At 42.6% G+C, this 25,882-nt stretch overlaps 1 protein-coding gene and 1 long non-coding RNA gene across 2 annotated transcripts in view; one reads left to right on the top strand and one right to left on the bottom strand.

Moving 5' to 3' along the window:
• The window catches only part of LAMB1 (laminin subunit beta 1), a 77,123-nt gene extending 52,108 nt beyond the window's left edge, over positions 1–25,015 (top strand). Inside the window, 10 exon segments of the mRNA XM_003130269.5 lie at positions 6,776–7,145; positions 9,863–10,047; positions 11,577–11,818; positions 14,689–14,892; positions 15,492–15,636; positions 17,990–18,197; positions 18,383–18,524; positions 21,083–21,259; positions 23,338–23,497; positions 23,679–25,015. Coding sequence (XP_003130317.3) covers positions 6,776–7,145; positions 9,863–10,047; positions 11,577–11,818; positions 14,689–14,892; positions 15,492–15,636; positions 17,990–18,197; positions 18,383–18,524; positions 21,083–21,259; positions 23,338–23,497; positions 23,679–23,815 — 1,970 coding nt within the window. The 3' untranslated portion in view covers positions 23,816–25,015.
• On the bottom strand, positions 6,529–12,036 carry LOC100623096. Its single transcript, XR_305640.3, has 2 exons — positions 11,306–12,036; positions 6,529–7,556 (listed from the first exon to the last, which is right to left on the bottom strand). It is a non-coding gene; the product is annotated as an uncharacterized LOC100623096 (long non-coding RNA).

The raw sequence follows: 25,882 nt of genomic DNA, 5'->3' as shown, positions 1-25,882 counted from the left end.
AATTGTTGAATGTTGCTATTGTCCAGGCGGGTTGGGGCCCTTGGCCGACGGTGCCAAGTCTGAACAGGCCCACCACTGTGTTGGTTGGAGAGGCGCTCACCCACCCACCCCTCGTGCCCGAGGGAGCCTTGGCCTGGAGCTCTGCCCTGTGCCCCGAGGAGTCGGAGGGTCACCGGAGGAATCCTGTGTTGATGCACAGATAACAGAGGCAGGGCCTCTGGCTCTTGGGAAAGGCCAGTGTCTCTTAAAGCCAAGGCAGATTGAAAGCAGGCTGTAGGTGAGAGGTTCTAGGCAGTGGCCGTTTTTTTCATCCTCTTTGTTTCATCCTGCTTGTTTTCCTGCTTATTTCTCATTTCACATTGCTTTTGGTAGAAAACTTAAGTATATTCTTCTCGGAATTTTTCTTTTTTTTTTTAATGCTTGTCATCTTTTCTCAGTCTGGGATGCACTGACAATCACCCACCTTTTTCTTTATTTCCAGCGTGGCTCAGGAAGTCAGATTTAATTGGATTCTGTAGAGAACCACAGGTACTCTTTTAGTGTGGGAAGGCTTATCTTCGGCCATGTGCTGAATCCAGCTTGCTCCCTATGGCGGTAAAGAAAGTTTTAGTGGAGCCCAGCCACCCACCTGTTTGCATATCATCTGGGGCTGCCTTCGTGCTGTGATCCCAGAGTAGTTGAGACTGAGCCCATGTGGCCTGCAACGCCTGAATATTTACTATCTTTGATAGAAGATGTTTGCCAACTCCTGGGCCAGACAGCCAGCTCCTTTCTGCAGGTTGAAATCATTCATATTCATTCTCCAATTTTTTTTTTTTTTTCTTCTTAAGACTGCACCTGTGGCATATGGAAGTTCCTGGGCCAGGGGTTGTATCAGAGCTACAGCTATGTGTGGTCTACGCCACAGCCACAGCAACAAAGGATCCAAGCCTCATCTGCAACCTATGCCACAGCTTGGGGGCAACTGGATCCTTCACCCACTGAGTGAGGCCGGGGAACAAACCTGCATCCTCATGGACACTATGTTGGGTTCTTAACCTGCTGAGCCACACCTGGAACTCTCATTATCCAACTGTCCTTTCAAAACTGATGTTATGTTACTGAGCTCTCCCCATGTCCCCCCCCCCCAAATATGTAGGACTGGAGAAGGTAGTGAATTTAAAGAAAAAGACAATCATATTTAAGAAATGAAAAAGCATTTGTTTCCCTTAGAATAAAACCAAAATGCCCAGGTAAAGTAAGAGTTGGCCTTGGGCATGAAAGCACAGGCTGGGTTCCCTTGTTGCTTTGAGGCGAGGTCCATGGCAAGAGCCCATACACTCTGTCACCTGATTTCAGCATGGGACCAACACAAGCCTGAATGACCACCCCCTGGTGGCTAGTGAGGTGCGGATGCAGCAGAGGAGAGCGGAGCAGGAGGCCATGCGGGGCTGCTGTGTGCGGAATCTGCACGCAAGCAGTGGGAGGGCGGGAGACAAGAGGTGCTGACCTTTCAGCCTCAGAACCGGGAAGCTGGTAGGAACAGGAGTCATTGGCTGGTGTCATGGAAATGGTCCTTGGGGACCAGGAGATTTGGGTTCACTGAGTGGTTGAAAAGCCCTGAGGATGGGCTGACTTTGCCTCAACAGGCAGAGAAGGCCACAGCCAGGGAGGGAAGGACACCAAGAGAGCAGAAGAGGCACACCTGTGGATAAAGAGGACATAGGCAGGTGTTGTCCATCCTGGCATTGACTCACCAGTGTTCTCCTCTAGGTCTCCGTATCTGTAGAATGGGTACAATATTCTTCATCTACCTACCTCTTAGCGATCATGTCTTATTTTTTTTGTATTGAAGCGTAGTTGTGTACATTATTATATAAGTTCCAGGTGTCCATATGGTGATTCACATTGTTTAAAGGTTAGACTCCATTTATAATTATTGTAAAATGTTGGCTGTATTCTCCAGGTTGTTCAGTATATCCTTGTAGTTTCTTTCATACCTATTAGTTTGTACCTCTTGTTTTAAAGGATGAGAAAACAGTAAAAATCGAACCCACTGCCCACATAAACAAGAATATTTTTGCAGATGAAAGTGGGCTTCTCATGGCTCATTAAAATGATGACAGTCTCATTTGTAGAATGCAGTTCCTCATGATTTGTTCCTCTTAAAAATCAGGCAACAGGAGTTCCCGTCGTGGCTCAGTGGTTAACGAATCCAACTAGGAACCATGAGGTTGCGGGTTCGATCCCTGGCCTTGCTCAATGGGTTAAGGATCTGGTGTTGCCAGGAGCTGTGGTGTAGGTCAAAGACGCGGCTCGGATCCCGCGTTGCTGTGGCTGTGGCGTAGGCTGGCGGCTACAGCTCCGTTTTGACCCCTAGCCTGGGAACCTCCATATGCCCTGGGTGCAGCCCTAGAAAAGGCAAAAAGACAAGGGAAAAAAAAAAAAAAAAAAAAAAAAAAAAGGTCAAGTGAGAACTAACCTTTCTGCTGAAGCAGAAAAGAACCTACTCTTGGGACGGGGGCGGGGGGCGTCTTTACACAAGATTGTAAGTGCAGGCCTCCTCGTGCCTGCCTCCGAGGTGACCCTGTTAGAAAAGCACTCCTGGAAACTCAATAGACAGAAAGAAGCACATGTCCACTGGTGTTTAGCCGTTTTCCGGCTCCACTTTGAAATGAAAACCTGATGTATTTTAGAGTAGGCACCTAGTCTCCTTCCAGAGAAAGGTCAGGGTCACTGGATCCAGCCATCTGTGCACGTTGACTCCACTCGGGAAAGAGAGGGAAGGATTGTTGTCACCTGAATGGATCCTGGTCTCTGGAGAGCGCCGAAGCTCTGCCCACCCTTGGGGGTGCCGGTCTTGAGGGGCCCATAGATCAGCTGGGGCAGGAACAGGTGCCATCCGAAATTAGGTGGAAAATGGGGGGAACAAACGACCACTTTTCTCAGATTATGTAATTAATTGCCCGATATGTCTTCCGTTGCCAGTCTTTCAGTTAAGTGACTTGTTGGAGGGCACAGTTTTAGACTTTCTGTTACCTCCTCCTTAACCATATGTGTCTAGCGGGACTTACGTCCGAGTTAAGTATTCTCGCTGTGTGGGGGAAAAAAAAAAAGTAGGTGTGAGAAAGACAAACGAGGAAAGCCTTCATGGGAGGGCACTTGCCTTTTAAATCCCACAGTTTGGGGCACGTGTTTTCCCCCTAAAAGATGCCCATGATGGCAAGACATGCCCTTACCTGTGAAATAAATGAAAAATTGTTAAGAGAAACTAAGAGTAAATTCAACACATGCACACATGCCTTGCCTCAGGCATGAATCCAATAAACACCTCCTTAGGGCTGATCTAAAGTCTACCTTTGCATTATCTAGGGAAAATAAAAAATCTGAGCAAACTAAAAGCATGTGCAGCACCTGCCTCCACTGTCCTAAGCCCGAGGGAGAGACCGTGGAGTAGGACAGACCCGCTGGGCCACTGAGGTCCCTCACAGGGCTACCTGCTGGGGCCTGCAGGGCAGAAGTGACTGACAGTCTCATGCATCCCACGTGGCATCGTGAAGGCCGTCTACCAAAGCTCCTGGGGCCTGTGCATCAGCTTACATCGGTAAACTTGAAAATCAGGACTGCTCCACGCCACACACACTGGCTACACACGCTCTCACCTAACACACACATTTAACATGCAAAGGAAGGTGAACAGCTGAGAACATAAGTTAGTGTTCCTCCAAATGGGGTGTAGTGACCCTCAACATCAGCATCCCCTGGAAACTGCTAGAAACGAAAATTCTCAGGTCCCACTAATTCCAGATCTGGGGGATGGGAGAGTAGGTGAGGGAAAGGTGGTGTTCATGAGCCCTGTAGGTGATTCTGATGCATGCCTAAGTTTGAGAGGCTAGGACCTGGGTGGCCCAGGTAACTTAGAGCGTTTTGGAAGATGATCACAGGTATGTATGTCTCTATCTGACTGACTTGACTGAGTAAGATAATTTCTGAGTCCATCTGTGGTCCTGCGCATGGCTGCGTAGTATTCCACTGTGTGTCTATCTTCTTTACCCAGGCCTCTGTTGTGGGGCCTCCTCTTAAAAAGTCCAAAGATCAGCGTATTTAAGACTCACAGGGTTCTACTGGAAAAACCCTGGTTCACATTTTTTTTAACCCAATCATATCCCATACTCATTGGACTGCAGAATCTTTTTCTAGTGAAATACCTAATGACACCCCAAAAAATAGAAAAGGCCCTGGGAAAACCACTGCCTTCATCAGTTTCTACAATCAGGAGAATGGGAAGAACTCAGCTAATGCTTATATCAGAAGGTCTACACTGAGTCAACTTTAGGGAGGGATTTCCGTATCATCTGGTAAAATTGTGTTGTTTCAGGTGTACAGCAAAGTGATTCAGTTTATATATATTGTGTGTGTGTATATATATATTATGTGTATATATATATATATTATGTGTATATATATACACACACACACATACACACTTTGTTTCCAGCAATTCTTTTTCAAGTTCTTTTCCCTTATAGGTTATTTCAAAGTATTACAAAATATTGAGTATAGTTCCCTGTATTACGCAGAAGGTCCTTGTTGTTATTTCATATTTTAGTTATTTTATTTTGCCTTTTGTCTTTTTCGGGCTGCACCTGTGGCATATGGAGTTTCCCAGGTTAGGGGTCTAATTGGAGCTGTAGCCACTGGCCTACACCACAGCCACAGCAACACGGGATCTGAGCCGCATCTGCACCCTACACCACAGCTCACGGCAATGCCAGATCCTTAACCCCCTGAGCAAGGGCAGGGACCGAACCCGCAACCTCATGGTTCCTAGTCGGATTCATTTCCACTGAGCCACAACGGGAACCCTGTTGTTTATTTTATATATAGAAGTGTATATGCGTTAATCCCTAACTACCAATTTATTCTCCCTCTTTCCCCATTGGTAACCACAAGTTTGTTTTCTATGTCTGTGGGTCTATTTCTGTTTTATAAGTTCAGTTGTATCCTTTTTTTAGATTCCACATATAAGTGATACCACATGATATTTGGCTTTCTCTGACTTTACTTAGTATGGTAGTCTGTTGGTCCATCCATGTTACTGCAAGTGACATTATTTCATTCTTTTTTATGGCTGAGTAGTATTCCATTCTACGTATGAACCACATCTTCTTTTATCTACTTATCTGTTGATGGACATTTAGATTGCTTCCTTGTCTTGACTATTATAACTAGTGCAGCACTGTACTGTGGGGTGCAAAGCTACCTGACAGTATGATTCTGTTGGGTGTTGACATTACATTTTAGGAGGATTGTTTTCTTTTGTAGGGTGTGTACCTGTACCAAAAGTTGAGGATAGAGCCTCATTTGGTAAAGACAGTGGAACTGTTTGCAAGTTAACCCTGTGTTCAGAGCTGAGAATAGAAAAAAACAGTTTAAGATGTACCTCTGCCCTTGGAGTCCTCAATCTAGTTAGGAAAATAAGATACTCGGTTTTATTTTTATCCCCACCTTTTCCCAGAAGGGATTTAAGGTCAGAGATAAGATGTGTGTACAGCCCATTTGTCATTCACACACTGTACAAATACTGTGAAATGTGAAGTGTTGATACAAAGTTGGGCTAGTCACCTGAGCTTTGGGGCTGTGAGCCAGGGTTCAAGGGCACAGGTATTGCATCAGTTATCTCAGCTGCAGTCTGCTGGCTAACACCACCAAGTTCACCCTGTACTATTTGGTTCCTTTGAAGATGCCAAGCCTCTTAAGCCGGTGAGAGGTTTGGGCCTGAAAGGCTCCCAAGGCCCTTTGCACCACTGCTGATAGAAAGTTTTATGAAACCATGCTTAGTGCTGGGGGCTGTTATAATGGCAGACACCCATCACACTTAATTGAAAGCCTTGTAACCAGAGACTTAGAATTCCTGAGACTTCTCTCTGATTTAGTTTTCTTTTTATGCAGTTTATTGCATTTCACTAAGCCTTCACTGTTGTGCTCTGTGACCAGGTAGAGGATGGGGGGTGGCGGTATATTGGGAGCTGCTCATTAGTGCTTTATCTTAGGCCAGAGGCCTCAGTCATCAGGCAGTTACTTGATTTCTCTGTCCTGATAGGATTCACAGGCAGGTCAAACAAAGTAAGAGGCAGGACAGAGCTTTACGAGCACAGCCTTGGGAGCTGCAGAGTGCTGAATTAGAATCCTGGCTCGGCCAGGTCCTTCCTGGAAGATTTGGGGAAGTTGTGGAATTTCTCTAAACCTCAGTTTCCACATCTATAAAGCTGATTCTTGGCGTTCCCATTGTGGTTCTTTGGGTGAAGAATCCGACATAGTGTCCATGAGGATGCGGGTTCAATCCCTGGCCTTGCTCGGTGAGTTAAGGACCTGATATTGCTGTGGCTGTGGTGTAGGCAGGCAGCTGCAGCTCTGATTCCACCCCTAGCCTGGGTACTTCCCTGGGCCCAACAGATGTGACCCAACGAAACAAACCTGATTCTTGTGACACTAGATCCCGTCTGGTTATTGTGAGGATTAAATGAGATGATGCATGTAAACCATGTGTACAATGACAGGCACAGAAAGTGCTCACTTAAAATTTATTATCACTGTTACTGTTGAGAAGTGGTTAGCCAGGGTTGAGAGAATGTGTGTTCTGGAAGAAGCAGCTGCGGTGTCTGGGGGCTGTTGGTAAACTGTCCTGGACCACATGCAAACCTTCCCATTGCAGCAGTGGCTGAGGATTCTTAAGTGCCAAATCGCTGAGGTATGTCATCTAGGTGATCAGCCAGCACTGCTGTCTCCCTTCTAGCCTGTGACTGCGACCCCAGGGGCATCGAGACGCCGCAGTGTGACCAGTCCACCGGCCAGTGTGTCTGCGTCGAGGGTGTGGAGGGTCCCCGCTGCGACAAGTGCACTCGAGGGTACTCGGGGGTCTTCCCCGACTGCACGCCCTGCCACCAGTGCTTTGCCCTTTGGGATGTGATCATCGCTGAGCTGACCAACAGGACCCAGAAGTTCCTGGAGAAGGCCAAGGCCTTGAAGATCAGTGGTGTGATCGGGCCTTACCGGGAGACTGTGGACTCAGTGGAGAAGAAAGTCAACGAGATCAGAGACATCCTGGCCCAGAGCCCGGCCGCAGAGCCGCTGAAGAACATCGGGAATCTCTTTGAGGAAGCGGAGTAAGTAGTTGATGAGCCAGAGGAACAGCTCATGGTATTGTATCAACTTAATGAATCCGAACTGCGGCGCCTCCATCAGGGGGCAGGGTTAGTGCGGTGAGTGAAAACTGATGCTGGGCCATTCACGGTCCTGCAGTCGCCCCTCTGGACATATGGGCGAGCGAACACAGGCACATCGTGGGGACCCCAGTTGTGGGGACTGGGGTGCAGATGTGTGCATGTTATAGTCGGCGCTCTTGTCTGCAAACAGTGCTCTCGAGCAGGAGCGGAGCAAGGATGCTGAGTTTGGAGACCAAGGGTCCATAACAGAGTCGCAACTCCATACTTGCTAGGCTCGTGAACTTGAATGGCTCATTCCTGAGCCCCTCTCTTCTCTCCCGTGGAGAAGGGGAGGATGGTATTTGCCTTTCCCTTAAAGAGTAACAAAAGGATTCATCTATAAAATGACAGTACAACTGCAAAAAAACCCATAAATTGTTACCATACGTTTTGCTACCACCAAGGAAATTCCATTACCACAAATGGGATCCCTATTTCTAGGTTGTCTCCACTGCTCAGCTGTTGGTCCACTAGAGCAGTGCTTCATTCACCAAATTATAACAAATTCTCTATAACGAAAACTCCTCTTTTTAGCCCTTCCCTATAATCATCGCTCTGACTTGACAGTGTGTATTTTGCCAGTGGAAAGAGGGAGAATTGAGCTGAGTGACAATGGTTTCTCAAGGGTCAATTGTTACAGCTTCTCCAAGCCTTCTTTCTCCTGCTCTCACACATTCCAAGCTCCTTTGCCAAAAAGGACATCCCCTAAACAGCCTAATAAGATCTAGACTAAAGCACAAAACAGGAAAGGTATGAAGCATGTGTGTTCCCTCAAATGCTAGGGGTTTTTACTGTAGACTCAGTATTTGGCGTGACCAAGGGGTTGGCTTCATAGCTAAATCCTGTACATTGAGGCAATCGTACATCATGGCAGAACCATGGTAACATTTTTGTATGATTGGACTTGAATCAGCATCTCTAAGAAGCCAGATGGACTCTTTATTTAAACACTATGCATGAAAAGCAAGAAGCTGAGAGCCGACAGCTCAAGTACCTTGTAGGAGGTCCTTCCTAGACCTTCTAGATTTAAAGTAACTGGCTGGTCTCTTGACTTCAAGCCTCAGATCTTGTGCCCAAGATCATGTGGTCGACCAGGGTTTTAGAACATGTCTGATGTGGGGCGATAATGCATTTAATGAGGAATTTTACCTCATTAAAAAGACCATGGCAGCTCAGTCTCCTTACATGTAGCGATAACAAGCTTTGGAAGGCCATGGTCTGAGAACAAGTCCATTTAGGAAATAATTTCTTGGCTTTGGTGTCATGCACCTAAGGGAGAACAAAAAAAAAAAAAAAAAAAAAACTGGTATCCTTCAAGAGTTTGCCAGAAGAGCGATTACATTCCTCAAACAGCTCTGTTTCTACCTTCACTATTCATCTGATCAGACAAGACTGTAAATCAGCTCAGGAAAACTAGTTTCATTAATCTTTTCTCAACACAGTATCCAAGGACACTGTATGTTTTAGGATCCAAGATGGCATGATTTAAAAATATACCACATTAGATTTGATTTTTAAAAATTAATAACATTGTATGAGGCCTGAGAAGAAACCAAAAGCCCTCTGTGAATCAACACATTAATAAAAGCAAAGCACTGCAAAAAGAGACTAGCCTCAGGAAAAAAGGCATTTAGGTTTATAACATGTAATTTAACCCACAAATCCTTTTAAGTATTTTTTTTTTTAAAGTACTTTTTCTTTGAGCTGGGTCATGGTATTATCTCAGCCTTCAATATCATTTTTCAAATGGCCCCAACCTTTCAGCATTGCTACATTTTCCCAGTTTTTTCTACAATTATATCCCTGAGAACACTATTCAATTAGGTCATACCCAGAGCTAAGGTCTTCTCGAATATTTCTTTGTGACACAAGTACACATGTACACCTTATGTATGAGTAATAGGCAAGTAGATGCCTGCAGTACAGCTTTGGAGATGTGAAGATACAGATAATGCAGTTGGGTTTAGATTGCCAATGAATTATTGTGAAAGCTACACGGTTATCATATTCCACTCAGCAGGTAAATGAGGAAAATGAAAGGGTTGCTTTTGTTGGCATTAAGAGGAAGGTTCCTTGGGTGGGACTCTGCTCAATGGAGGCATGTGTGAAAAGCTCCCTTGGGCTACTGCTCCCACTGTCTTCCCTGGTGACTGGGGGGCTTCCTTTAAGCATGTCCCATCTTGAAGGAGATCCCTAAGATTCAGATCAGAGCATGTTTGGCAGGTCGCTGGCAGGCATACTTCTAGACTGGAGTCGGTTATGTATTCTGAGTTTGTGGGATCGTGTGGGCTGCTTATGTACAGAGCTGGGACTCCATGCTCTAGACCTGAGGTTACACCCGATATTCAGAATCCCTCCAGAGCCCATCCGATATGACGCAGCTGAGTGGTGCTGCTGTGTGTTTCTTCAGCGCCTTGGAAGAAAGAAAAATTATTAGCTTCCGTATAGTCTCTTGATGATAAGAAGTACACAACCAGTACTTAAAGATGAACTACTGCAAATTACTGAATTGGTTTGAAATTACAGAGCCATAGGTACAATATTAGCAGAAAACATAAAAACGAGATCTCATGTTTTCCCTTTGTTTTCCTTAAGTAAATTTATCCTTCTCTTTACAGGAAACTGACCAAAGATGTTACAGAAAAGATGGCTCAAGTAGAAGGAAAATTATCTGACGCAGCTTTGCAAAGCAACAGCACAGCAAGAGAACTGGATTCTCTACAGGCAGAAGCTGAAAGCCTAGAAAACACAGTGAAAGAGCTTGCTGAACAACTGGAATTTATCAAAAACTCAGATATTCGGGGTGAGCATTTTTTTTTGTGCAAACGCTTAATCCTAGACAATGGATTTTACCATCTGTCCTTTTAATGAAGGGTGTTTTGTTTTGTTTTTTGTCTTTTTTTAGGGCTGCATATGAGGCATATGGAGATTCCCAAGCTATGGGTCAAATCGGAGCTGTAGCTGCTGGGCTACACCACAGCCACAGCAAGACGGGATCCAAGCCCCATCTGCGACCTACACCACAGCTAATGGCAATGCCAGATCCTTACCCCACTAAATGAGGCTGGGGATCGAACCTGTGTCCTCATGGATGCTAGTCAGATTTGTTTCTGCTGAGCCACGATGGTAAATCCCTAGTGAAGATGCTTTTAATAGAGCACTTTCAGAAAAAAAAAAAAAAAAAAAAATGAAGTGCTTGTAGTAACGTTAAAGCTTTTTCTCATCGAGTCTTTGGCGCAAATAAGGATTAAAGTCTCTACCGTACAAATGTGGGACACAGGACGCAGAGAGACTGACACAAAAGGGGTCACATGGAGTGAGCAGTGGTTGTTGCATTAGAATGGCTTCTGTTTCTTGATCATTTTTCAGTTAGTAGTTTAACTTCTTGCCTTCTCTTAGAAAGGGGCTCTTATAATAGTTAAGAATTAAATTGATACTTCTGCAAATCCTTTTATATTCAAGAGTATGATTTGGTCAGGAAATTCTGTTTGCAAATCCTTCATGTATTGATATCACAGACCACATTATAGGAACCTTCCCCTCTCCCCTGCCACAAAAAAAAAAAGTGCAAATATGTCAGATCATCCTACCCATCCTGTTTTATGCACGACTGCTTGTTTGGGGGTTTAGATCCTTAAAGCTAAAACATGTCAGGATGCTTTATGTTTATAATATTAGTCATTTGAGTAGATCTAAATAGTCAAATGACTGAGAAAAGGGAAAAATCATCTGGCTATGTACTCTACAGTCTGCCTAATACCAATTACTTAGAAAGAACTGGGAGTTCCCGTTTGTGGCTCAATGGTTAACGAACCGACTAGGAACCATGAGATTGCGGGTTCGGTCCCTGCCCTTGCTCAGTGGGTTAATGATCTGGCGTTGCCGTGAGCTGTGGTGTAGGTTGCAGACTTGGCTCAGATCCCACATTGCTGTGGCTCTGGCGTAGGCCGGTGGCTACAGCTCCGATTCACCCCTAGCCTGGGAACCTCCATATGCCGCGGGAGCGGCCCAAGAAATGGCAAAAAGACAAAAAAAAAAAAAAAAAAAAACTGGATGCTTACCTGCGTGTAGAAACAACAGCTACATGATGGACTGAATCTTCTAATCCAGATGTTCGGCATCCTCCGGAGCCAGAGTTAGGCGCTAACGGGACCCAGCATATTCACTGATCATGAAAGGAGTTATACTTCTTCTTCAATATTTTATTCCTTGAATTTTAAAACAAAACCATACGGTCAATTTAGGGCTGGAAGACGCGAAATACAGCTGCTGCTTGATGGGGAGATTGGGTCCAGGAGGATTAACGGTGGTTAATTTCATTCCATGCCCTAGGCGCCTTGGACAGCATTACCAAGTATTTCCAGATGTCTCTGGAGGCAGAGGAGAGGGTGAATGCTTCCACCACGGATTCCAACAGCACTGTGGAGCAGTCGGCCCTCATTCGAGACAGAGTGGAAGACTTGATGTTGGAGCAAGAGTCCCAGTTCAGGGACAAACAGGAGGAGCAGGCCCGCCTTCTGGATGAACTGGCAGGCAAACTACAGAGTCTGGACCTTTCAACTGCTGCTGAGCTGGTAAGGTTTGAGGGTTTTGCCTCAAGGGTTTTCATCCTGCAGGAGAAAAAACACCCTGCATTGTCTTTAACACTGTCCACTTTGCAAATGAGTCCGCAAGAGGGAAAATTCCCAGCTCCGGTCTCTGGCCTTCCTCTCTTCTGGTGGTTTCTCTGTGGTTCAACCAAAGAGTCAAGCCTACTTTCCCATGCTGCTGAACTGACTCAGGGACTTATTTAAACTGGATCCTTTTTATATTGTGGACATTTCTTTTTTTACTTTGTTCTGATTTGAAGTACAAACTCCACCTCATTGTTGAGCAATTGGGAATCATTCTGGGAGAGACTTTCTAAAAAAGTTAAAGGGACCTAGAGAATTTTTTTTCATGGGTAGGTTAGTTAAAATGTCCCTTTGTCCCAGTAACTTTTCCTGGTGAAGATTAACCTTGAGACCAGCCTAGAAGGTATATTCATTTCCCAGAAGCTTTTAAAAAGTAACTCTGGAGCCAAAAGACATTGAGTAGTGAGTGAGTTTAATGAAAATCAGGCAGAAAGCCCCCCCCCAAAGCCAAACTAAGCCTATTTCTTCCTCTTGCTCCCTTTATTATTGTTTTTCATGGAAGAGTTCCTATCTTAAAGAATCTGGAGCACAGTTTTAATACATTTTTACTTTATAAAGCTTAGAAACACAGAGGAATAATAAAGGTAGGAAGGTGGGTGCATAGCAGGTGGTGTAAATTGCAATTTTGTCTTAGTGACAGTCCCCCCTCCCTCTCTGCCTTTTTCCCTCTCTCCCCTTCTGTGTATTGCGGCAAATTCGATTGACCACCTACAAGGTTATGTATTGATTATCTTAGGAACCTTGATGGCATCTGGTAGAAATAGGGAGTCAGGAGATCTTCTGTCACATGGAGAGCTGGAGCAATGTGTAACTGCACCCAGGGTGAGACAAAGCCACTATACGTAGGCAAGAAATGCCAACGCTCTCAGTCTTCCTTCTGTCCCGTATTGATGCTTTCCTTACAAATTCTAAGAAAAACTAGTCATCACAAAGAAAATCTTTAAAATGAAACTGAAATGAAAAACAGCTAAGCCTGCCGAAGGATGTTTGCTTGGCAGCCGAGGGCATCCTAGGAGCCGGGGGCCCGAGGACAGGTTCCTCCAGCCATAGGCGTGGGAGCCTGCCATGGGCTTGCCTTTGCATCCCTGCGGGGAACTGCCCAGGAACTCAGCTTCTTTCCTTCTCGACCTGTGCCTTTGTTAACAATCCTGCAAGAGGAATTCCCTGGCAGCCGTGTGGTTAAGGATCCTGCCTGGTCACTGCTGTGGCTCCAGTTTGATCCTGGCCATGGGAACTTACACATGCCATGGGTGTGGCCAAGGGGAAAAAAAAAAAACAAAACCCTCTGAGAACTCCCTTTATCTGTTCCATACTGCCGCTTGTGTAGAAAGACTTTTGCCCCTTTGTGTTTTTCAAGTACCTTCAGTGCTTTGTGTATATTTAGTTAGACCCATACTGTTTTTTTCAAGCCTGCCAGGCTGCTGAAATAAAACAGTTCTTCTAGTGTTGTCAGGTTTTTTTTAGAAAACATCCCTAAGGTCTCAACGCTTCTCTTCTTGATTAAGGCTCTTGTTCTTGTGTAACATGTAGAATAAACTTTGCTTTCTGAAGCTATGTGCTAGAAGCCAGATACATGAAATGCTATTATTTATTATTTCCCCAGCTCTGGTCTCTGGCCCAGAGATATGTATTGTTAAACATATAATGGGATTATAAATTATCACAAAATTACTAGGTTAAAGAATTGAGTGTATTTCTTTTAAAACTACTTTTATTTCTTAAAAGGAATTCCTGTTTGGGAATATTCTGTTAGCCAATTTTCACTGCAGTGTATCTCTTACCTCGTCAACATGAGCATTTTCCAAAAGGATAGCTCTAAACACAATTGTTCTTCCTGCTCCGCCTTTTCCATCATATAGCAAACTCGTAATTTATCAGTTTACCATGTATGTGCTACAACCAGTCCTGGTCTCTCTCTAAGTTTCTGGTAGAGAAGAGAAGAGGAGTCTGGTGGGAGTTTGGAGGCTGTTTATTTGGGCAAAGTTATACTCACCTTTGTTTTCTCTCTTCTTCTCCCATCTGGATGTCCCCTGACTCCCCCTGATCAAATCCCACCAGCCAGCACTCCTTCTCCAATTATAACAATCCTCAGTGATCTCTCCTTTGCCTTCCTTTTTTTTTTTTTTTTGGCAGCACCTGTAGCGTATGGACATTTTCAAGCCAGGAATCTTATCTGAGTCCACACTACAACCCACTACCAGGCATCAAACCGATGCCTCCACAGAGACAAGCCAGATCATTAACCCACTTCGCCACAGCAGGAACTCCTGCTTCATACTTTCCTGCTGTTTTACGTAAAGTGATCCTAAAACGCCCATTAATGGACCTTTTATGTCACCCTTTTCACCAACCAAAACAGTTAACATGGTGGCAGGTCTGAAGAAGAGTCCCAGTACCATTTTTTTTTTTTTTTTTTTTTTTTTGGTAAACCCAACCAGTTAGGTTAAAGGGGAAGCATTCTTTGGCTTTCAAATCAGCAGACTTGAGGTTGATAGAACAGATAATGCTTGTGCCCTGCACCGGGACCATATGGAGTTCACTAGACAGCTGATTATTGCAGGGTTGGAATGTATCACTGTATCTTTGGAAATACAGCAGGTTAGCGTATGTCTAAGCTCTTTGGGTCCTCTCCATCCTCAACACCGCTTTCAAGCACCCTCGCTGAGGACCACCTACACACTCTCTGGGGCCACCCAGGCCCGGCACAGCTGTCAGGGACTCACTCAGCAGACTCACTCTGCACCCTGCGCTTGCTCCCTGGCTCGTTGCAGACGTGTGGAACGCCTCCAGGGGCCTCCTGTTCCGAGACAGAGTGTGGCGGCCCAAACTGCAGAACTGACGAAGGACAGAAGAAGTGTGGGGGGCCTGGCTGTGGTGGGCTGGTCACCGTCGCACACAGCGCCTGGCAGAAAGCCATGGACTTTGACCAAGATGTCCTGAGTGCCTTGGCTGAGGTGGAACAGCTCTCCAAGATGGTAATTCAGTGCCTGACCTGTTTTTGCTGTTTGTTTGCTTTCAGTTAAGACTGGATGATCTGGAAGGGAGAAATCAATTCCAAGTGCTGACTAAAGTAAAAACGCCTAAGTTTTTGACAGGTCAGGGAAGGTTTTTATTCACAGATGGTTTAAGAATCTGCTTCTTTCTCATGACGATGATTTGAGATAAAACCATGTTACCAACCATGGGTCCAGGGTTATGAATACATCTAGGTGAATTTCAAAAGTTCTATCCTTTCTTCTGAAATGACACAGACAAATTATTAACTATGTTAACTGAAGTATTTATGTTGATACCTGAGAAAAAGACAAAGGAACCTTTTACAGGCCAAATGTTTTGGAGGAGTTAAAACTAGAAAAAAAATTGATATGCTAGCCCTAGCTCTGTAAGAAGACTGTATAGGAATCTGTATAGTGAATATTTTCAGTCTACACAGGAACATGGTTGAACAGAGACATTCATTTCTAAAAGCCATGATTCCAGATGCTTAGTTTTCAAATATCATTTTCTGAACCATTTATAATCTACTTTAGAAAGAGTGACACTGTTTCATGGGTAATTTATCCCTCATACATAGGTCTCTGAAGCAAAACTGAGAGCAGATGAAGCAAAACAGAATGCTCAAGATGTTCTGTTGAAAGCCAATGCTACCAAAGAAAAAGTGGACAAGAGCAATGAGGACTTGAGAAATCTGATCAAGCAAATCAGGGACTTTTTGACCCGTAAGAAATTTTTTCATGTTACTTTTAGACATTTTTTCATTTTTATCTTGCAATATAAAACAATTTTATAAGAGTCTGTAAGAGGCCGTAATTCAAATCTGCATTTTAAATAAAGCCAACTTCTGGCAGGGAAGAGACTATTCCCCCCAAAAAGAAATTTCCATGTTAAAACCATTTCTTACAAGGTTTTATCTATCTATACATAAATGACCTGTGATTTATGCAGATATACATACACTTGATGTGATACCCAAGTAGCAAATCAGGAAGTCAAACATACTGTGAGAACTGAATTTGGAATTTGTGTTAGATTATATATTGATATTAGAACCGTAACTTGAACTGCCTTTCGGCTAAGATCAAGTGAAGAACCTTAACTGAAAGTACAGTTTATTATGGCTTTGCCCCCAGAACTTTGTAATCGTACTGCTTACAGGATATTTATTAAACCTTTGGTTTATGTTCTATACAAAAACAGAAAATCTCTAGGATTTGTGGTCCAGCTTATAAGTGTTGCTGGTCAGTTTGAGTGTTATCAGTAAGGATGGTTTTGGCCACAAGGTAAAAAAACTCTCAACTGAAATGGACTTTAAAAAAAAAAAAAAAAAAAAAAAAAGGAGTTCTTAGTCGTGGCTCAGTGGTTAACGAATCCAACTAGGAACCATGAGGTTTTGGGTTCCATCCCTGGCCTTGCTCAGTGGGTTAAGGATCCAGCGTTGCTGTGAGCTATGGTGTAGGTCGCAGACTCGGCTCAGATCCTGAGCTGCGGTGGTTCTGGTGTAGGCCGGTGGCTACAGCTTCGATTGGACCCCTAGCCTGGGAACCTCCATATGCCGTGAGTACAGCCCTGGAAAAGACAAAAAGAGCAAAAAAAAAAAAAAATGTATTTTATAACACACAAGTTCAGTAGTAGCATAGAGCCATGGTTCAGGGATCCAGGCATTTCTTATTTTTCTGCTCTATCATTTTTAAGCCTATCAGCTTTGTTGTTAGGCTAGTTCCTCCTTGGTTGTAAGGTGGCTACCAAAGTTCCATCTTCACATAAAGATATAATAATATCTAATAGAAGAGACCACCTGTTATTTTTTTTTCTTTTGCTTTTTAGGGCCACACCCGTGGCACATGGAGGTTCCCAAGCTAGGGGTGTAATCGGAGCTACAGCTGCTGGCCTACGCCACAACTACACCAACACTAGATCCGAGCCTCGTCTGCGACCTACACCACAGCTCACAGCAATGTTGGATCCTTAACCCACTGAGCGAGGCCAGGGATTGAATGTGGAACCTCATGGTTCCTAGCTGGATTCATTTCTGCTGCGCCTTGACGGGAACTCCTGTTGTATCATTTTTAAAGAGAGGAAATCTTTCCCAGAAGCCTTTGAGACGTCATCTCCACAAATCTCATTGGCCATGCCCATGCATAGATGTCAATAACAAATGGAATGGGATTAGTCTAACTGCAAGGTACTCAGTATTTAAGTCTCAGTTGATAAGGTTACCTTACCCTAGAGGTAGCACCCAAACAAAATCACTATTCTGTTGGCAAGGAAAAAAGTGGAATGGTTAATAAGTAAGGAGCCAACTGTATTTGCTAAGGATGTTTTATGGAATCAATATTCTGTGGAAGCCATCATTCAGTCATCTTTTCCTTGGGGATCCATTTTTATCTACTTTCACAGCTTAAAAACAAAAGCTAAAAATTAATGACAATTTTAAAGCTTAAACTCTTTGGTATTTTTTTGTTTCCACGTTGGATATTTGAAACTCTTTGCTTGACCTTCTTTGATAAGATACTACCCTGATTCTCTTGCTTCTGACTGGATTTTCTCCCTTTATGTAATTTTCTGAATCCAAATAATTTATTAAGAATTTCAGCACTTACATTTGCACTTAACAGTCGGTTCCTTCTGAATCTTTCAACCTCAACTGAAAGTCTTCATTGCCTTTTAGGATCAAGTCCCAGCTTTATACCCTGGCCTCTACTGTTTGCTACAGTCTGTACCATTTGCTTCACTCACTTCCACATAACTTCTCTGCTCATCCTTTCTCTCTGTCCAGAGACATCCTCTCTTCTCTCAAATCCTGTTGTCCTTCAGACCCTGACCAGTCCCTCACCCTCCAGTCTTCCCTGATGACCCAGCCTACAGCCAATGCCAGTACACTGTCTGCATTACTTTCTCCTGTGTGTAGTTCTCATCTCCCGAGCTCAGCATAAAAATTCTTAAATAGGAAGGACCTCTGTCTTGGTGTAACTCCACCAGGCTGATCACATAGTAGGTGACCAATAAGTGGTTGAACTGAGTGAGCCATCTATGACTTTCACCTTTTCATGGGAACATCTTTGCTTTTAACAGAGGACAGTGCTGATCTGGACAGTATTGAAGCAGTTGCTAACGAAGTATTGAAAATGGAAATGCCTAGCACCCCACAGCAGTTACAGAACTTGACAGAAGATATTCGTGAACGAGTTGAAAGCCTTTCTCAAGTAGAGGTTATTCTACAGCAAAGTGCTGCTGACATTGCCAGAGCTGAGCTGCTGTTAGAAGAAGCTCAAAGAGCCAGGTATCTGAAGAACATGGCATTCAGGGGGCTTATTTCGTGTATCTGGGAGTAAAAAAGCGTGTAACCAGTGAAAGTTCTCAGAGTGACCCACGTGAAATTCTCTGGGTCATTTCAAAGAACGTTTTTTTCTGAGAAGAAATACTTTTTTTATGAACACATCTAATACTGTCTCATTTTTTACACAGCAAAAGTGCGACAGATGTTAAAGTCACTGCAGACATGGTAAAGGAAGCTCTGGAAGAAGCAGAAAAGGCCCAGATTGCCGCAGAAAAGGCCATTAAACAGGCAGATGAAGACATCCAAGGAACCCAAAACCTGCTAACATCGGTAAGCTACTACAGTCATTATAATTTGTGGCAGAAATCACTCACATAAACTCATTAGAAAAGAAATTCATTTGACAGTTACGTATGAAAATTCCTACAATTAAACACTAAAGGATTCCATTAATTAAATCTGAACATCTCCCTTAGCACAGATGCTAGAAGTTTTGTTTTCAAAGAGAAAGGACTCTGAAGACACTAACCCTGCTTTCATTTTCTTTCTTTTTTTAATGGCTGCAAACATGGCACATAGGAGTTTCTGGGCCAAGGATTTAATCTGAGCCACAGCTGCAACCTATGCTGAAGCTGCAGCAACACCAGATCCTTTAACCCAATGTACCAGGATGGGGAATCAAACCCACACCTCCACAGCAACATAAGCCACTGAAGTTGGATTCTTAACTCACTACACCAGGACAGGAACTCCAACCTCCTTCCATTTTCATCCTCCCAAAAAGCCTAGGAAAGATAAAAACACAGTTTTCTAATTCTTCAAGGAATCACCTAGATTCTACAGTCTGTTTTGTTCAGAATGCCTGGAAAACTTAATTTATAAGCAAAATACTCTTAAAGCCTACCAAGTATTATATTCACTAAGATGGAGTTCTCTTGTGGCTCAGCAAGTTAAAGATACAACATTGACAATGCAGTGGCTTGGGTTCAATCGCTGGCCTAGGAACTTCCACATGCCACAAAGTTTGCCAAAAAAAAAAAAAAAAAGGAAGAAAAATTTCCACATGGATTTAGTGCTTTATTCTGAAAATCTTCTCTTAAAAGGAATGCAAGCAATTTTACTCTTTCACAAATTTTTCTTTCTAATCTTCGTGAGGTTCATTTGCTATGACTCATTTAACCCCCATCTTCTCAAATATACTTTATAATCTATTATTTAGCGCTGTCCCTTTCTCAGGCCAACAACTTACAATGTTTAAAGCCTGGAAGATGGTTTTTCAGCCTGCTTTACCTTCCCTTGGTTGATACAAACCCATATTCCCCGATTCTGTCTATTACTCTCAGCAAAACGAAGCCAGACACTTCCTCAGCCGCCTCTCTTTGTTAAATTCTGAGCATACATAAGGTCCTTTCTTTGGGCTGCTTGTTAAAAGTTTAGAAAAACTTTTCCTACCAGACTATTTAAAGTACTGTTTTTTTCTGGCTTTAAGCTTTTTTTTCAAACTTCTCACTATGCTGTTAACATGTTAATGAACTTTATTTAGGTGACTTTTAAAAAATGTTTTAAAAAGCAAAATGGAAATTATTAATCAAATTATAGGTGAGATATTTGCCTTGATGATGTAAGTTAACAATGGTGGGGACCCTGGAGGGCAGCAGGCATTTCAACAGGAATAAAGAGAACCTTTACCTAAATCATGCAAGTAAAAGCTTGTAAGAAACTATCCACTTACTTGAAACTAAAAAGGTTATCTTCTAAGAGTATTTTCTAAGTTAATTAATGGGTAAACTCTCAGATCAAGAATCATTTTTTGGCGTTCCCGGCGTGGCGCAGTGGGTTAAGAATCTGACTGCAGCAGCCTGTGTCACTGTGGAGGTACGGATCTGATCCCTGGCCCAGCTCAGAGGGTTAAAGGGTCTGGTATTGTCACAGCTGTGGTGTAGATCGAAGCCGTGGCTCAGATTCAATTCCTGGCCTTGGAGCTTCCATATGCCCTGGGTGCAGCCATAAAATTACTGGGAAAAAAAAAATTATATATAGTTTGAAATACTTAATTTCAGCATATGTGTATACTAACCCATTAGTTCAGTTATGGCAGAGTAATTCTATGGAACAGACCCACTCTTGAAGATCATCTTTAAGAAAAATTAGGTACTCAGTCAAACTGCTACTTTTGCCATGGGTCAGACTGCTTACTTTGGCTAGCTTTAAAAAAAAAAAAAAGAAATACTGATGACACTTGGAAGACAGATCAAACGTGGACCCTCACCAGTCACAAAGATGAGATACTTTTCCCCTAAATAATTTTGAGTGTTCATAGCTTCCAGCTATAACTTTCCCAGACCATACACCACTTTACAATTCTATAAGTTTTTGGAGTTTAACATTCCCAGACTCCACTATCTTCATTAATTAGCTGAAAACACTCAAATTAATTTTCCAAGTACTTTGTGAAGTGCTGTAACCTCCCTTACTAGAGTTTAACATTTAGAGTTGATAGAAAAAAATGAAAGGTGATTCAAAAGTTATCATTTCTGCACCCATGTTAATTTAGAAATTGATGTGGAAATCCCTCTTCTCACATCTGCTTATTTGGGAACACTATTTAGCCAAAGTTTGCAGGTGTCCTTAAAATACTTTCTCAACACAACAAGCTGCCTGGAAGTGGTTCAATAAGGGAAAAATTTAATATATCTAATATATCAACTACTTCAAGTCGAGCACTTTATATCAGCTTCCTTGAAATTCTATTTTCTTTTTAGTTATTATTTTTGTTCTAGAACAAAAGAATGGCAGCATTTTTAATCTTCCTCTAAACCTGTATTCATAATACTTCCTACCAGTTCTTGAATTCATGTCTTACTGAAAGACTGACATTGTACTTCTAGATTGAATCTGAAACAGCAGCTTCTGAGGAAACCTTGTTTAACGCCTCCCAACGCATCAGCGAGCTAGAGAGGAATGTGGAAGAACTTAAGCGGAAGGCTGCCCAAAACTCTGGGGAGGCAGAATATATTGAAAAAGTAGTATATGCTGTGAAACAAAGTGCAGATGATGTTAAGAAGGTAAGTACATCTTTGTAACTTCACAGCTTTGTGGATAAAGGAGCAACTAGTCTCCTTGACTTTATTGCAATTATTCAGGGACACTGACCTACCACAGTTACTCATCAGAAAGATCCCAAGTGACCTGTTTTGAAATAGCAGTCTTCAGAGACACAGATGCAAAGGATGGGAGCGGATGTGAACATGATCCACAAGCGTGACAGGGCCTTAGAAGGGGTAGAAGTCTTAAAACAAGCATAGTGAGCTTGTATTTCAATTAGGAAGATCTTTTTTTTTTTTTTTTTTTTGGTCTTTTTTGCCATTTCTTGGGCCGCTCCTGCAGCATATGGAGGTTACCAGGCTAGTGGTCAAATCGGAGCTGTAGCCACCAGCCTACGCCTGAGCCACAGCAACATGGGATCTGAGCCGCGTCTGCAACCTACACCACAGCTCACAGCAAAGCCGGATCCTTAACCCACTGAGCAAGGCCAGGGATCAAACCCGCAACCTCATGGTTCCTAGTGGGGTTCGTTAACCACTGAGCCATGACGGGAACTCCAGGAAGATCTTTATAACAGTAATTACATAGCCCTTTAAGAAATTTTTTAAAGTGGCAGGGTAGAAAATGCTTAAAGAATTCCTAACAGAGACGAGCTAGCAGGAAACCATATCTCAACCTCTTCTGTGCTCATTTGGAATTAACCACCCCTTCACAAATTATCTGCAAAATAAAGCACCTTACAAATTTTTTGCTAGAAACCAAGCAATCACTGAAACACTCTCTTAAATTTGTTTTCGCAATTATTTATCCCTCAACAAACCTTTTTCAACATTCCAGGGGCGTGCTCAAACTGTTCAATAGTTGTAAGGGATATGAAGTCAAGATTTTGTCCTGGAGGTTACTGTGCCTTTTTGGCATTAGGTACAGGTGACTTCCCTTACACTTTTGAGTTGAGGAAAAGAACAGAACAGTAAGAATAGCTAAAACTGCCACATCTGTCTTTTTCACCGTGATCTGTAGTTTCCTGCAGGTCTGAGAGCATAAATCTCCCATAGTCTTCTTACAGAGGCATTCTGCATAAATATGATATTTGATTCCAGTAAAGAGGAACAAAACCCCATGACATGAAATTCCTATGTCAATGGCTATTGTTTGAATGGTATTTTGCAAAAGACTTACTCAGAACCATCTCTCCAACCCCACATGCTATAATCTTGCCCTTTCTTTTGTTAAATCTGCCTTTTCCCTGATTTCCTAATATTAAGTCTCTATCAGCCCTAAATTAATCTAGATCCAGGTGGTCCTCTCATTTTTTTTCAAAACTAGCTTTTTTTTTTTGCATATGGAGTTCCTGAGATCAGATCTGAGCCACCATTACGACCTATGCCAGATCCTTTAACCCACTGTGCTGGGCTAGGGATCAAACCTGTGTCCTGGCACTGCAGAGACATGAACAATCCTGCTGCACCATAGCAAAAAAGGCCCCAAACTGGCCTTTTTTGATGTCTAACTACCTGGATCTTAGCATACCTCCCTTTGAGAAAACCTACTTCTCTAATTCCCCCTCCATACAATTCTCCTACAGTATCTCCACAGAAAGGACTAATCCCCAGAGACCTACACAAGTCCATCATGTCTTGGGGGTTTTTGTGTGTGTATGTCTGTTTAGGGTTGCACCCATGGCATATGGAGGTTCCCAGGCTAGGAGCTGAATTGGAGCTGTAGCTGCTGGCCTTTGCCACAGCAAGACAGGAACCAAGCTGCATCTGCAACCTGCATCGCAGCTTATGGCAACACTGGAACCTTAACCCACTGAGCAAGGCCAGGGATGGAACCTGCATCCTCATGGATCCTAGTCAGATTCGTTTCTGCTGAGCCAAAACAGGAATTCCACCATTTCAAGTTAGTGTTTTCAATTATTTATTTACTACTGAATAGCTGGAAGCCTGAGTACCCCTGGTTGGTGGCCTTTCATTCAGAATGCTTTCCACGCAAGTTAATATCACTGATCCAAGCTTGCCACAACCATACTATTGGTCTTAAATGTAATTACAGCACTAACATTATTAACTCTTTCTGCCTAAATGTGGAACTGCAGACTCTGGATGGTGAACTTGAGGAAAAGTATAAGAAAGTAGAAAATTTAATAGCCCAAAAAACAGAAGAGTCAGCTGATGCCAGAAGGAAAGCTGAAATGCTACAAAACGAAGCAAAAACACTTCTGGCTCAAGCAAACAGCAAGCTGCAACTCCTGAAAGGTAAGTTTTTTTCACTTAGGTTCATGAAGTATTTTAAGACATTCATAGAGTTTACTTAAAAGGTAAAAATCTATATACTGTCTTAGGCACTTAAACAGAGCCTTATAGGCAAAGAAAGATCAGTATTTGATTTTGAGATCATAGTATAACTGCTCAGACCTTTTCTTTTTATTTCCCACAGATTTAGAAAGAAAATATGAGGACAATCAAAAATATTTAGAAGATAAAGCTCAAGAATTAGTAAGATTGGAAGGAGAAGTCCGTTCACTCCTAAAGGATATAAGCCAGAAAGTTGCTGTTTACAGCACCTGCTTGTAACAAAGGAGGAGAGGCTGTAAGTAAGACAGCTGAGGTGACCAAAGCAAAAAATCACTACATTTTAAAAACTGACTTAATGATCTTGAAAATAAAACTCATTATCTATTTAATGTTTTTAATCACAACCTTTTGTATGGAGTTAAATAAAGTACAGTGCTTTTATATAAACAGAGTATAATTCTTAAATTGTCACTTTTTCTAATTTAGTATTCATGAATGCCTTTAACAAAGAGTATTATGGGGAGTTCCCATCATAGCACAGCAGAAACGAATCCTACTAGGAACCATAAGGTTGTGGGTTCGATCCCTGGCCTCGATCAGTGGGTTAAGGATCTACCTAGTGTTGCCCTGAGCTGTGATGTAGGTAGCAGACTCGGCTCGGATCCTGCAGAGCAGTGGTATAGGCCGGCAGCTGTAGCTCCGATTCAACCTCTAGTCGGGGAACCTCCATATGCCACAAGTGTGACCCTAAAAAGCAAAAAAAAAAAAAAAAGTATTCTTTTTCACTGAAAAGATGGATTTATAAGCAAGTTGATGACTTTTGTGGAGATGCTAATTTCTGTTAGGTCTGTAAACAAACTATTAACTCATCTGTTTGGCAGGTCAATATCCTCTGTAAATCCACCTCCAAAAATCACCTCCCAGGTGGAGATTAAGGAGGAAGGATGTAGCCTGAGCTACTAACTTCACTATTTCAGTGGCTATGCAGTTGGTCTAATCTCTACCAACTCCTCTAAGTATTCCTTGCTCTAAGAAAGAAAACAAAAAAGCAACTTTTAGGAAAATGTGACTTTTAAGTATTAGCATCTAGAATAGGGCTAGGGTTGCTGAGGGGAATGTTTAAATTGAGCTTAAGTTTAGGGACACTGCTTGTGTCACATGAGCAGTGCTATTCCAAGTACAGAAGAATGCTATAATTTCTCAGATTTGGTATTTTACTTGATTTCACAATCATAGAACAATCACTTAGGCCACTGGATGAAAAAAATGGCTGGAATACTATTGCCAAGCCTGCGTCAACTTGATAGCTGAGATAGCTGGCTAACAGGCTAGGCCCTAAGAGGTTTTTCCACACATCCTTCTTCGAGCAAGGCTATTCTGTGTACCATTTAACAACCACCCACACATCCAACACAGCTGCACAAAAGTTATGTAAACAGCTGTAATCTCAACAATAAAGGCAACTTCTCTCTGGTTCAAGGCAATTATTTGTCGCTTTTATTTAGAAATCCTAATAACTAGCAAAATAGTTGTACGGCAACTAAGTCTTTTTTTTTCCTCTTGATTATAATTCTTTTTTTTCCCTCTTGATTATAATAAGTATTTTACTTACAATTAAATAGAAGAAGAAACCTTTATGACTCTCATTCCTTTTTCAGCTAAACTACAGATCTCACTTTGAAACTACATCAGCTCAATGAAAGGGCCAACTAACATCCCCGTCCTTTACAAGCCAAGAGAAATACTTAGAACTTACCAACATGGCAAAATTTTTTTAGACTCAGGACTTCATTCCCAACCAGCTATATTTTCATTCACATACTGGTAAAGTTGCATTAAAATGCTATTTTGCATCTATGTCTAGGATTTTGTACTAAATTATATTTCACTATTCCCTAATCAGAAACTTTCTCCCTAGAGTAGGGGGCATGGTTGAGATTTAAACCAACTAGCACTTCACATTCATATTGAGATTTCCAATTCTAAAAAGATATGGAGTTCATTACCAATAATGACAGACAGCATATCTCAAACCAACACTCCTATAGAAAATAACTGAAAATTCTGAATAAAATATACTTTGTAAAAGTAAAGGTACAAGAAGGCAGGGAGGAGGTGCCCTCAAAGAACAGCACTGGGTTAAATTCCCATTTTTAATAGCTTTTCACTTGAGGGGAGGTCCCAGTAGGTGGCAAGTTGGGCAGAAGCAAAGCTTTACTGGTTAAGCAGTATGAGGACAGAACTAGGGGCAACCAAAAGCAACACAAATACAAGGGGCTCCCCCAGAGGAGGCATTAAATTCTGTATATCCCTTGTCCAATCTCTGGCTGACCCATGAACTACACT

Source organism: Sus scrofa, chromosome 9, assembly GCF_000003025.6.
Source record: "Sus scrofa isolate TJ Tabasco breed Duroc chromosome 9, Sscrofa11.1, whole genome shotgun sequence".
NCBI lineage: Eukaryota > Metazoa > Chordata > Mammalia > Artiodactyla > Suidae > Sus > Sus scrofa.
Note: the sequence above shows the minus strand (reverse complement) of the source record. Positions and strands in the feature narration are given on the sequence as shown.